General features: G+C 37.9%; 1 protein-coding gene across 5 annotated transcripts in view; it reads right to left on the bottom strand.

The window, feature by feature from the left end:
- LOC107803519 (ABC transporter C family member 2-like) overlaps window positions 1-13,365 on the bottom strand; it is a 32,741-nt gene that overhangs the window by 1,389 nt on the left and 17,987 nt on the right. For all 5 annotated transcript variants that reach the window (XM_075253428.1, XM_075253429.1, XM_075253430.1 and 2 more), the window contains 9 exons: window positions 12,525-12,725; window positions 12,308-12,406; window positions 12,048-12,200; window positions 11,470-11,870; window positions 5,014-5,194; window positions 4,524-4,847; window positions 3,287-4,043; window positions 1,670-1,791; window positions 184-429 (listed from right to left, as the gene is read on the bottom strand). In XM_075253428.1, coding sequence (XP_075109529.1) covers window positions 184-429; window positions 1,670-1,791; window positions 3,287-4,043; window positions 4,524-4,847; window positions 5,014-5,194; window positions 11,470-11,870; window positions 12,048-12,200; window positions 12,308-12,406; window positions 12,525-12,725 — 2,484 coding nt within the window. The remainder of the gene's footprint in view (window positions 1-183; window positions 430-1,669; window positions 1,792-3,286; window positions 4,044-4,523; window positions 4,848-5,013; window positions 5,195-11,469; window positions 11,871-12,047; window positions 12,201-12,307; window positions 12,407-12,524; window positions 12,726-13,365) is intronic.

Raw genomic sequence — 13,365 nt, forward strand, 5'->3', positions numbered from 1 at the left:
CTGAAAAGAGACAGACAACAGGTAAATTGAAATAACCCATAGAGAAAAGATGGTTAAAGAAAAAATAAAGACGCAATCCCTCTTTTGTATTAGAACCCCAAGTAGACCCTCAAACCTGCAATCAGGCATGACCTGTTATCAGAGTGAGTTCACAAGACTAAGATTGAAGGGTGAGCACTCTACCTGACCAGCATCAAGCAGAAGAATTCTGTCACAGTCGATGATAGTGTTCAAACGGTGAGCAATGATGAGCATGGTGCATGACTTAAATTCTTCACGTATAGTTTTTTGAATAAGAGCATCAGTTCTGACATCAACAGCAGCAGTTGCTTCATCAAGAACAAGAATCTTTGACCGGCGAAGCAATGCTCGAGCAAGACTTAAAAGCTGTCTTTGTCCAACACTGAAATTTTCTCCAGCTTCCGACACCTTAATACATCAAAGTAATGTTTTGTTAGCTACAGCTGAAATTTGTTTGACTAGGATAGCATAGATAGAAAAGTCAAGAGAATAGAAGTAACGGAATTTTCATTTTTTTAATTTATACTAACACAAAGGCTTGAGCCTCTAAGCTATCTAGTTAATTCAACAAGTCGGAGTTAGTTAATAGTGCAGCATGCTACTTTAACTAAAAATAGGTGTTTAGGGTTTTCTTTCTACCAAAAACAGTTACTATTTGAAACGTGCTTTGTAACTTGTAATATGGTGCATTTGGATAAAGCATAACCATTATACAACAAAAACAAAGCATAACAAATATATGTCCAATTTTTCCTCTTTGATAAGTAATAATCCCAGCCAATCAGTATTATCAAAGGCGAAAAGTGCAAAAAGCTCTAAGGTCCGTTGGGGCTTTAAGCACAAAGCGCAAATAAAGCGTGGGCTTTAATAAAAAATGCGCAACTGAAGAAAAAGTAAAACTATGTATATGTAGTCTAAGACTAATAATTATAAGCATGAATAACAAATACATGAACAAAGAAATTGGAAAAAATTTACGATAAAGTGAAATATTAATTGTTTAATGTTGCCTTTTCAGGATTACACTTACTGGCAAGTAAAAGTATGCCTAAGAGCCTTGATGCAATACTAAAGCGCCCACAAAGTGAGGCGAAGCGCTCAACATGTTTTGAGCCTCGCTTCAGGGCTTAAGCACGCTTTAAGCGCGCCTTTGACAACACTGCAACCAATAACATAGAAACTGACTCTACCATAAAAATGAAAAGTCTGTGCTTTTCCATGTGTTTTACAAGTTGTTCCCTTTAGTTGTAGTCCTCATGCTTATTAGTGATACTGCCCCTGTATTACATTTTATTCAACAAAGTTCACTTTACAGAGTTTAAATAGACTTTATATTGCCAAAATATTTTAAAGACACTTTGTACTAATGTTTCACATTTTTAGAATCATATATTCCATTGTTTCACTTTATCACATGGCATGAAGTTCAAATTTTATATTGACTTATCTATTATGCTAGTAGTATAGAAAGAAAATATTAAAGTAGTCGATGAAATGTTAGTTTGATAGAGAAAACATCATATCAAAGTTTAAATTAAAATAACTAAATGAATTTGAATTCTTGAAAGTTGTGAAAGTCGTAAAGAGTAATATTATTAGCGGAACAATGGCAAACAATTTGAAACAAGTCAAAACACAAAGAACAAACCTCGGCGTCGAGACCCAAAGAGTTCCTCCTGATAACTTCCTTAAGGTGCGCCCTTTCCAAAGATTCCCAGAGGTCAGCATCATTGTGCTCATGGAATGGATCAAGGTTAAATCTCACGGTCCCTGGCCAAAAAACATGAGGACTATTGAGATAAACTCTTTTTAATGGTAGGTTGGTGAGTTGTTTTTTTAGTTCAGGTCAACACCAAAAATGCAGGACATATTTAATATGACATAAAATGCAGGCCAAAGATTTTGATAATATCATATGTTCCTATATTTATTCTTTTAGCATTTACCCTCTACAACTTCTTAAAGATTGTCCTGGAGATCTTTCATTTAACGTTCTCTGTTAACTGTCTGAAGGAGCGAAGGAGATAACGCAAGAAAAGAAAAGCTACAAGCGACTGTTAAGATAATAACAGATCACCCAAGGCCCATCAGAAGTATCTTCCATTCTTTTCCCCCTACTTCTTACTTCTCTCCCCTCCCGATTCCGCAGCTCCTTCTTCTCCCATGTCCATCATGTTGATTACAACCCATAAGCAAAGTTTATGCTAGGTACTAAACACTTCTACAATAGGACTAGATTTGTGCAATATACACAAATATTATGAGTAACCATGGTCTTTTTGTTTATAAATTATACATCTCTTGTATGACCATCTGCACCATCAAATAAAAGACTGGTAAAAGAGCAGACTGATTTGTCAGCAAAAGTCGAAAGAAAGAGAACAACTCAGATTATATGAAGTTGCTTGTGGCTAAGCTAGAAATGTGAGATCAGAACCAGTAGCAAATGAAGTAGGCAAGAGAGAAATGAATTAGCATGTTATAGCAACTCTTTGCAGAATTCTCAAAGCTTTTTGCGAGAGGGACAAATGAGGAGGCGAGGGGTCTGATAGAGCTCTCTGTCTATTATTTTACCATTAGCCATTTAACAGAATTTACAGAAGAGTTTTTCCAAAAAAATGTTAAAAAGTTCTCAAAGCTTTTTGCGAGGAAGAAGAACAAGAGGTTGCGAGGGGTCTGATGGACTCTCTATCTCTTTGTTCTCTTCTATTGTTCTACCATTAGCCATTTAACAGAATTTACTAAAGAGTTTTTCCAGGGAAAATGTTAAAAGAGTTTGAAGGGGAGATTCATTTGGTAAATGTACATAGTAGCAAAAAGCTATTTAGGGCTCGCAGTGCACTTTACCCCCCTCATCAAAAAAGAAATATTATTTTCAACAAGAATCTTACTTTGGCATGAATTTCACACCCTGCTCTCTGCTACAGAGAAAACATCAGACATAATCTAAGTCCATCCCAATATATACACTAATTGTTAAGTACAGTCAACCTTCAGTTAACCTCAAAGTCATCAAAGCGTATCCACTAACTAAAATTATTTGACAATGTCCATGGACTTTGTGGAGCAAGATAGATTCCAAAGTCAGATGGGCAACAGACAGAATGTTCGGGCATGTTACTCTCCGAACATCTGTTCACAGTTACAGTAACAAGTGCCTCCACCACTATAGCAGAATCACATGTGCATGATTATCTCGATGCACATCTATAAAGACAAACCTCCATCCCAAAAAATGGAGATCAAAAACAAATTCAAAAAATACCTGAGAACAAAACTGGTGCTTGCGGTATAATACCAAGAACCTTCCGAAGATCTGTCAGTCCAAACTTTGAAACATCGCAATCATCAATTAATATCCTTCCTCTTTCAGGTTCCACAAGTCGGAATAAAGCATTAAACATGCTAGATTTTCCAGCTCCAGTCCTGCCAACTACTCCGACTTTGTCACTCGGAGGAATTGTGAAGGATATACCATGCAGAACAGGAGGAAGTTCGGGCCTGTAACGTAAGACAACGTTCTCAAATCGAATGGATCCTGCTGAAGGCCATCCAGGAGGAGGACGGCTGCCCTCAATTATGGCGGGACCTTCTGATGGTAAGTCTATATACGTTCCAACTCTCTCGACAGCATTTAAACTATTCTCAGCCAAACTTGCAAGTCTCAGTACAGCAGTTAACAAGCTTGTGATATTTAGGGCGTAACTGAGAAGCAAACCCATTGTTGAGGCAAAGGCCTGTTGGTTTTCTGCCCTTCCATTCTGCACCACAGCAAATGTTGCCGTAAGCCAAATCATAAGACCCCCTACAGTCTCGAGACGGATCCCAAGCCATCGATTTCCACCCATGTTCACAAGTGTAAACCTAATATTGTTATCCACTGACTTCCCATTGATGTTGGCCATTCGATCATAAGCTTTATATGCACGAATAGTTGCAAGACCATTTAGCGCTTCACCAAACTGTGCATAGACAGGAGATCTGGAGATGGAATCCAAGCGCTTCACCTCACGAGCAGTGCTCTGCAAGAAGCAGGTTGTTTTGAGCAAACAATAAGTAGAACTAAAATAGAAAAGGGACAAAATCAAAGAGAAAAATCCAAAGGGGAGGCTTAATTGAAGTTAATCAATTCACCAAATGAAATCAGCCAGACACAGGTTAAGGTAACAGATCCATTTTCGTGAGCCAAAATTATTTTCATTCTCCTCCACTAGAGGACTCGAATATGGCACATAACATGACTTGGACATGCCAGGTGCATTTTTTACAAATAATATGCGCAAAGAATTAAATACGTTATGGATAAAGTATGTACTATGCATCCTAAGGAATGACAATAGCTTGTTTTGTTTCAGAAAGAGGTGGACCACTCGACCCCATGCTTAGACCTCAATACAATTAGTGCAGGGGCATATCAGATACATTATTGATAGAGCAGTTCAGATTATATCTAAGAAACATGAATTACACAAAACAAAATAAAATAATAGTTTTCCACATACCTGATAATATAAATAGGCTCCATAAAACAAGACCAACAACGGCATTATTGCCCATAAAGACATGGTACTCACTATACCAATCAGGACAAATGTTGAGATAAGCTGAAACACCTGGCCCAGGAACATGCTTACAAAGGGTGCAACAGTTCTATCTATGTCCCCTAGATCCTTGGCAAACCTATTGATAATCCTCCCCAGTGGATTTGTGTGAAAGAAGACCATTGGAGCTCTTAAAATAGAATTAAGCATAGCATCATGCAACCTCCTGGCAGCATAAAGGCTTGACGTGATCAACCAAAATGAATTTGTCAGAGTTACCATAACCTGATATGCAGATAATATAGACAGTAATTAGAAGTCTCCTTTTCTTTCCCCTTCATCAGATGAAGAGTTCCACCGTCTTATTCAGCATACAAGGATATCAAATATCTTGGATCAGTAGGGAGAAAGCAGCAAGCAACAAAAGCTAAGAGAGATAATAATTACATACTTGACCAAGAGATAAAAGCGAATAAATCAGATTGTAGAAGCCAGCACTATATCTCGTCGAACTGCTTTGATCAGTCCAAAAACTTAACCATGTGCTACTTCCAACACGGAGAGCTTCTATCAAGAAATAGCACAAAAATAGTATCACAACCACCCAAGAACCTCCCAAAGCATTTTTATACCTGCAACGTATGAGTTAAAAACAAGTTAAATCAGTAAACAAAAGCATGTGACAAATAATAGGCTTGGAAAATGCTTTCATATAAAGCATTTCAGTTCAAGGAATGCCCAAATTCTCTTTACTTCCCAGCATGCTGTAGAAGGCTAGCATTCATGAGAAACGAAAAGGAGAAAGTTGCATCAGCTAAAGGAAATCCCAATTGGATGAACACAAGTGGACACTAAATGTATCTTATCGATTTAGACCTACAACTTGATCAAGAGCATACTCTCCTGTAAAAGAAGCTATCCACCCTACAGAAAGAGTAGGGGGAAGGAAAGAGTAAAGGTTGCAAACTCATTTATCCTTATTTAAACTAGAATGATTTGATGTCAAACATGTTGCGGAAGCCAAATGTATATAGTGTGAATAAGTCACAACTACTATACCAAAAATTATGACAGCCACCAAATAATAAATAAGACAATAAAGCAACAATAAAGGGAACACCAGAATTTACGAGGTTCGGCTAATTTTGCCTATTCCTCGGACACAACCAATATTTTATTCCACTCCAAAAATACAAGTGAAATAATACTAAAGAGAGAAGATACAAATGCCTTAAACAGATGAGAAGGCAAATGAGAGGTGTTTTTAAATCCTAAACATTAGGCCTTCTTTTATAGGGGGAAAATCCCCCCAAACTCAACTCCCAACCGATGTGGGACTTTGGCATTTTGCCAAACATCAACAAATCTCCACCTTGGCAAAATTCCACATCTTCAATTCTCTCTCAATAACAAATTTTTGTTGTGTCTTCATCTTCAATCTTCAGTGTTCAACAATGTTGATCAAATCCAAACAATGTTGAAACTTGATCGCAGTCACCACCTTTGTCAGCATATCAGCAGGATTCTCCGTAGTATGAATTTTCTTCACCGTGACTCCTCCTTCTTCTATGATTTCTCGTATGAAATGATACCGAACATCAATGTGTTTCGTCCTTGCATGATAAACTTGGTTCTTCGCTAATTGAATAACACTTTGACTATCACAAAAAATTGTGATACCTTTTTGTTCAACACCAAGCTCCTTTAGCAATCCTTGAAGCCAAATTGCCTCCTTTACAGCCTCTGTAATAGCCATGTACTCTGCCTCTGTTGTAGACAAAGCAACTGTTGACTGCAAAGTAGACTTCCAACTAACTGGTGCCTTTGCAAAAGTAAACACATAACCAGTAGTTGATTTTCATTTGTCCAGATCACCCGCAAAATCTGAGTCACAATATCCAACGACAGACTGATTGTCTTCCTGCTCAAAAACTAACCCGACATCTACAGTATTATGAATATACCGTAGAATCCACTTCACAGCTTGTCAATGCTCCTTCCTGGATTGTGCATATATCTGCTAATAACTCCAACAGCTTGTGAAATGTCAGGCCTTGTGCAAACCATTGCATACATCAAGCTACCAACAGCATTTGCGTATGGTACCTTTGACATATACTCTCGTTCAGCTTCATCCATTGGCGACATAATAGTACTTAGCTTAAAATGGGAAGACAAGTGGAGTACTAACTGGCTTAGTCTTGTCATCTATGCCAAAACGTTGAAGTACTCTCTTCAAATATTCCTTTTGAGATAATCAGAGTTTCTTTGAACGTCTATCTCTAATTATCTCCATGCCAAGAATTTTCTTTGCCACACCCAAATCCTTCATCTCGAACTCCTTCTTCAGTTGAATCTTCAACTTATCAATTTCTTCCGAATTCTTGGAAGCTATCAACATATCATCAACATATAGGAGAAGATATACAAAGGAACCATCTTTAAGCTTGTGCAAATACACACAATGATCGTATTTGCTTCTCTTGTACCCTTGCCGCAACATAAACTCGTCAAATCGCTTGTACCATTGTCTAGAAGATTGTTTCAATCCGTACAACGATTTTTCAAGTTTGCACACCATATTTTCTTTTCCAGCAACTTTGAATCCTTCTGGCTGAGTCATGTAGATTTCCTCCTCCAAGTTTCCATGTAAAAACGCAGTTTTTACATCCATCTGAACTAGTTCCAAATCCAATTGTGCTACCAAAGCCAACATAATTTTAATGGAGGAACGTTTTACAACTGGAGAAAACACTTCATTGTAATCAATTCCCTCCTTTTGAGCATATCCTTTGGCCACCAATCTTGCTTTGTAGCGAACATCTACTTGGTTAGGAAATCCTTCTTTCTTTGCAAGTACCCATTTGCACCCAATTGCTTTCTTTCCCTTCGGGAGATTGGCCAATCTCCATGTATGATTCTGATGAAGGGACTGTATTTCATCATTCATGGCAATCCTCCACTTTTCTTCTTCTGAACTTTGGGCAGCATCTTTATAAGTGGTAGGAACATCATCAGCTACAATTGAGGTTGCACAAGCAACCGTCTCTATGAGACGAACAGGTTTCGTTATTGTTCTTTTTGGCCTGCTGGTTGCTATTGATTCAAGTTGTTGTTGAGGTTCCTGAGTTGGAATCTCCTCTACTGGCTCTCCTTCCAGAGGGTAATCTTCATTTGTTTCCTCCTCTGCTTCTTGTGTAGGAAAAATAAATTTTCCCTCAAACTCCACCTGCTTAGAAGCACCTTTATTTTGTTTGGTATCTTCTGTTACCTTATTTACCATAGCAGATTTATCAAAGGTAACATCCCTGCTGAATATTACTTTCTTTGTCATAGGACACCATAAGCGATATCCTTTGACTCCAGAAGTAATTCCCATAAAAATAGCCTTCTTTGCCCTTGGATCCAATTTTGACTCTGTCACATGATAATATGCAGTTGAGTCAAACACGTGCAAAGAGTCATAATCTACAGCAGGCTTTCCATACCATTTTTCAAATGGTGTCTTGCCATCAACAGCAGTAGATGGTAAGCGATTAATGAGGTGGCATGCATATGTAACTGCCTCAGCCCAAAATTCTTTGCCCAAGCCAGCATTGGACAACATACACCGTACCTTCTCCAGCAAGGTCCGGTTCATACGTTCTACCACTCCATTCTGTTGTGGTGTATGTCTGACAGTGAAGTGTCGAACGATGCCATCATTTTGACAGACCTTATTAAAATGATCATTTTTGTATTCACCTCCATTGTCTGTGCGAATACACTTGATCCTCTTGCCTGTTTGATTCTCCACCATCGTCTTCCATTTGAGAAAAATTCCCAACATTTCATCTTTGCTCTTCATTGTATACACCCATACTCTTCGGGAAAAATCATCAACAAAAGTTACAAAATAGTGCTTCCCACCCAATGAAGGTGTTTTGGAAGGACCCCAAACATCAGAGTGTACATAATCCAAAATGCCTTTAGTATTATGGATCGCTGTACCAAATTTAACCCTTGTCTGTTTCCCTTTGACACAATGCTCACAAAACTCCAAGTTGCAAGCCTTTACTCCTTTTAACAATCCTTGATTTGATAGAGTTTTCAAGGATTTTCCTCCAGCATGTCCCAAGCGCATGTGCCATAGCTTGGTTGCTTCTGCCTCTTTGTCGTCACTGGATGTCACTGTCGCTGTCCCAATAACTGTACTGCCACGATAGCGGTACATATTATTATTCTTCCGATTAGCCTTCATTACCACTAGTGCACCTGAGCATACTCTCATCACTCCATTTTCTGCAATGATTTTGAACCCTTTTGATTCTAGGGCTCCCACAGAGATGAGATTCTTCTTCAAGTCTGGTACATATCGAACATCTGTTAATGTTCTGATCATTCCATCGTGGTTCCTTAATCGTATTGAACCAATCCCATATGAGGTAAGAGGGCTGTTATCCGCTGTGTGAATGATTCCATATTCTCCTTCTTGAAAATCCACGAACCAGTCCCTATTGGGACACATATGATAGCTACAAGCCGAGTCCATCAACCATATGTCTGATGATGTTGATGACTCTGTTGTAACTAATGAGAAGTCTGAATCATCACAATCAGCTACATTTGAATTCATAATGGCCTTTCCATTATTATATTTGGCCTTATTCTTCAACTTCGGACAGTCTTTCTTCCAGTGCCCTTTTTCTCGACAAAAGGCACATTCATCTTTGCTGGGTCTGGATCTTGACTTGGATCTTCCTTTCTTTGTCCTCGTTTGATTTTGAGGACGACCCCTCACAAATAGTGTTTCTCCTTCTCCGCCCTTCTGTTTTTCTCGCTTTCTTTGTTCATAGTTGTATAAAGCTGAACAAACTTCTCTGAGAGAAACTTCGTCATTTCCATGGAGTAGAGTAGTTTCAAGGTGCTCGTACTCATCAGGAAGTGACGCCAACAACATCAAGGCCAAGTCACCATCATCATAAATTGTATCCATATTTTGCAAATCTGTGACCAACTTATTGAAACTGGTGATATGTTCATTCATCGTGGTACCAGGAACATAGGTGAAGTGAAACAGTCTCTTCTTCATGTACAATTTATTTTGACTGTTTTTCTTCAAAAATTTATCCTCCAGTGCTTTCCATAATTTACTTGCAGAAGTTTCCTTTGTGTATGGATATTTCTGCTCTCTAGCAAGGTAGGATCGAATGGTACCGCAAATAACACGGTTGATAATTCTCCAATCTTCTTCTCCAATAACATCTGGTCTTTTTTCTTCAATGGCAAGATCTAGCCCTTGTTGAAAAAGGACATCTAGAACCTCGCCTTGCCACATCCCAAAATGCCTGGACCCGTCAAAAATTTCTACCGCAAATTTCGCATTTGACACAATTCTTGTCATAAGCGAAGATGTCAATGATCACGTATTGTTGACACTTGATGTAGATTCTTCTTGTTTATTGTCTCCCATATTTGACACAAATATTATTTAATAGCTGACGACACAAATCAAGATTATTTCCTTTCTGATGTAGAAGATCAGACTAAGCTGCAACCACAGAGCATACTCAGACAGAACCTTGACTCAGTTACCAAGATAAATCTTTTTTGATGTGGAAGATCAGACTATGCTGCAACCACAGAGCATACTTAGACAATACCTTGGCTCTGATACCAATTGTTGCGGAAGCCAAATGTATATAGTGTGAATAAGTCACAACTACTATACCAAAAATTATGACAGCCACCAAATAATAAATAAGACAATAAAGCAACAATAAAGGGAACACCAGAATTTACGAGGTTCGGCTAATTTTGCCTACTCCTCGGACACAACCAATATTTTATTCCATTCCAAAAATACAAGTGAAATAATACTAAAGAGAGAAGATACAAATGCCTTAAACAGATGAGAAGGCAAATGAGAGGTGTTTTTAAATCCTAAACATTAGGCCTTCTTTTATAGGGGGAAAATCCCCCCCAAACTCAACTCCCAACCGATGTGGGACTTTGGCATTTTGCCAAACTTCAACAAAACATACATTTAAACTGTAGTGTACTAAACTAAAGGCATTTTCTACTTGCGAAAGGCAGCTGCATCTAAAACATCAATCGACTTGGAGATTCTTCAAGATGTTTGCCTCGTTAATACTAATACTAGATTAACTAAATTTCGATCTTGACATAAAGCAAGCTCAATTAGAAGAATTGGATTTTCACTAATATTGCAGAGCAGATGAATTCAAACTTTCACCAATTCCGACCTACCTTTATTTACAGGATATTTGAAGGAGAGAATGTAAGTTTTATGAAATTCTCTCTAGCTTGAAGAATTTGTTAGTTTCTCCCTATAAAAATAGTTAAGCAAAAAGGGGTGCTTTTGCTAGCCAATAGCTTCAATCTATTGCGAACTATTGCGGAGAAGATCTCCTTGTCTCACGATAAGGCTATGAAGATAAATTAAGTCTTCTTACTAGCCAATAGCTTCAATCTGCAGTTCTCATTCTTGATATAAAGCAGGTTAGGCTAGAAAAGCATGATAGCTCTTTGTGTTAAGCCTAACTACAACTACTTTATACAAAACAAACTCCACCACTTTCAGGTAAACTAGTTTCACACTGAAAGATTGGATATGGAACTCATTCATAATTAAGCAAATTTATCAGTCAAAATACTAAATCTGGGAGATAATTGACTGTGAAACCTTTCCTACAGGAGTATCTCAGTATGGAAAGGTGTTAGCTACCTCACCACACAAATTGAAACCTCTATATATGAATACACATACATACAATGCGTGTGTGTATATACATATATAATAATTTAGAATACACATACATACAATGTGTGTGTGTATACATATATAATAATTTAGAAAACGGAAAAGCTTGTTTAAACTTTAGCCAGATCATAGTATTAATCTTACCTCGCCAAAACATTCCAGCTCACTACACCAGTTTCCCGTTCCTCCTGCTTAATAAGAACAGATTTTCCTCCTTTCTTACTATCTTTTCCAACTTTCTTAGATACCCCATTGGTCTCACCATTAGCAACAGGTTTTGAAGATTTGTCATTGTCATTGTCATTGTCATTGTCATTGTCATTGTTTTCCTTTTCTTCTGTATACTCTTCCATTTTCCCCGCATTTTCCATCAGCTTCTGAAATAGTACCCCATTATTTGAGAGATATTCAAAGGTTCCTTCCTCTTTAACCATACCATCATGCACCAGTATGATTCTGTCTACTTGTGACAGGAAGTGTAGCTGGTTTGTGACTAAAACTCTGGTCTTTCCTTTCAGTTCTCCCTTGATGCACCTTTCAAAAACCTGGTAATAATACATTACAACGAATGTTATACAAAAATTTTATTTTCCACAAAATTATGCGAGTCAGAACATTTCGGTAACATATTGCATCATGAAAATGTAACAAAACCAACAAGTGAAAGAAGCTTGCGCTGGATGGAACTAAAAAGACACATTTCATCAAAGTAAAATGTTTACCTGGCGGCCTACATCAGCATCCAAAGCACTTAATGGGTCGTCAAATATGCAAACATCTGAACTGGAATAAACAGCCCGAGCCATGGATACTCGTTGCTTCTGCCCTCCACTAATATTCACACCCCGTTCACCAATTTCAGTGAGATCACCACCCTAGAACAAAGGCAATTAAAAATTGAGCTACACTTTAAAGAAAGATCATAAAGCAGAATAAACTGTCTAAAATATATTGATTAGACAACTTTTGCAGCTATGCTTACCGGAAGCAATTCAAGGTCATGCCGTAATGCGGTCACATCGATGGCCCTATCATACCTTGCAGCATCAAATGCAGAACCAAACAGTATATTTTCACGTACCTGTAGAACATAATTATGCACTTCCAAGTCATCCATGATACCAAATATCTTTAATCAAAGGCAGCCACATGATCAACCTCAATGCTTATGTATGTAACGAATAAACATGGTTACTTACTGTTGCATTAAAAATCCATGAAACTTGCGGTACATAAGCAACTGTTCCCCTTATGACAACCATTGAATCCGAAACGGAAGGAACCTCTCCAAGCATTGCTGAGATTAGCGATGTCTTTCCTTCTCCAGTGCCCCCTACAACAGCTACTAAACTACCAATTGGGATATCCAAGTTGATATTTGACAATGTTGGTTTCTCTACCTGCACATCAAGATAAAAGCTGAGTTTCCCAGCTCCTGTATGCCTTGAAAAGAATTGACAAGCCCATTAATTTCCAAAATTAGCAACTGCATAGAAGATTAAACAGGAACAAGGTATTTAAGAGCCGCCTTCTTTATTAAAAGTGTATCTGTTTTTCTTTATTTGATTATTTTTTCTTTTTTCTTCATAAATAGAAACTTCTACACTTTTTGATTGATAAAGATAGAAGCAGAAGAGAACTCCAGAAGAAATCCTAAAAGGAACTTAGCAACTCAATCCAATAAGCTGCTCAACACTTTTGTAGGTCAGGACAGCTGGAGATTGTGTTCTAAACCATACACTCCATAGCAAGTTATACAAAATAAATCAGCACTTCAATGGCTGTGGAAGATTATAGAATGTTTTTTCAAGCCAAAAGTACACTTAGAGCACTTCCAAGGGATCATGATAGTTATTCCCAGAACCAAAATATTACAAGAACTGATTCCTCAGAGCTGCTGCAAATATGTATTGTTCCTCGATTTAGGAATATTCTCCACCATACATCTCTTGCAAAGAGGCATTTTTGGATCAGCTGGGAGTAAGTGACATTGTTCTGTCTACACACACTACATCAATCAAGTGACAAATGAACCCAAAA

The sequence above is a fragment of the Nicotiana tabacum genome, chromosome 5 (assembly GCF_000715075.1).
Source record: "Nicotiana tabacum cultivar K326 chromosome 5, ASM71507v2, whole genome shotgun sequence".
NCBI classification, from domain to species: domain Eukaryota; kingdom Viridiplantae; phylum Streptophyta; class Magnoliopsida; order Solanales; family Solanaceae; genus Nicotiana; species Nicotiana tabacum.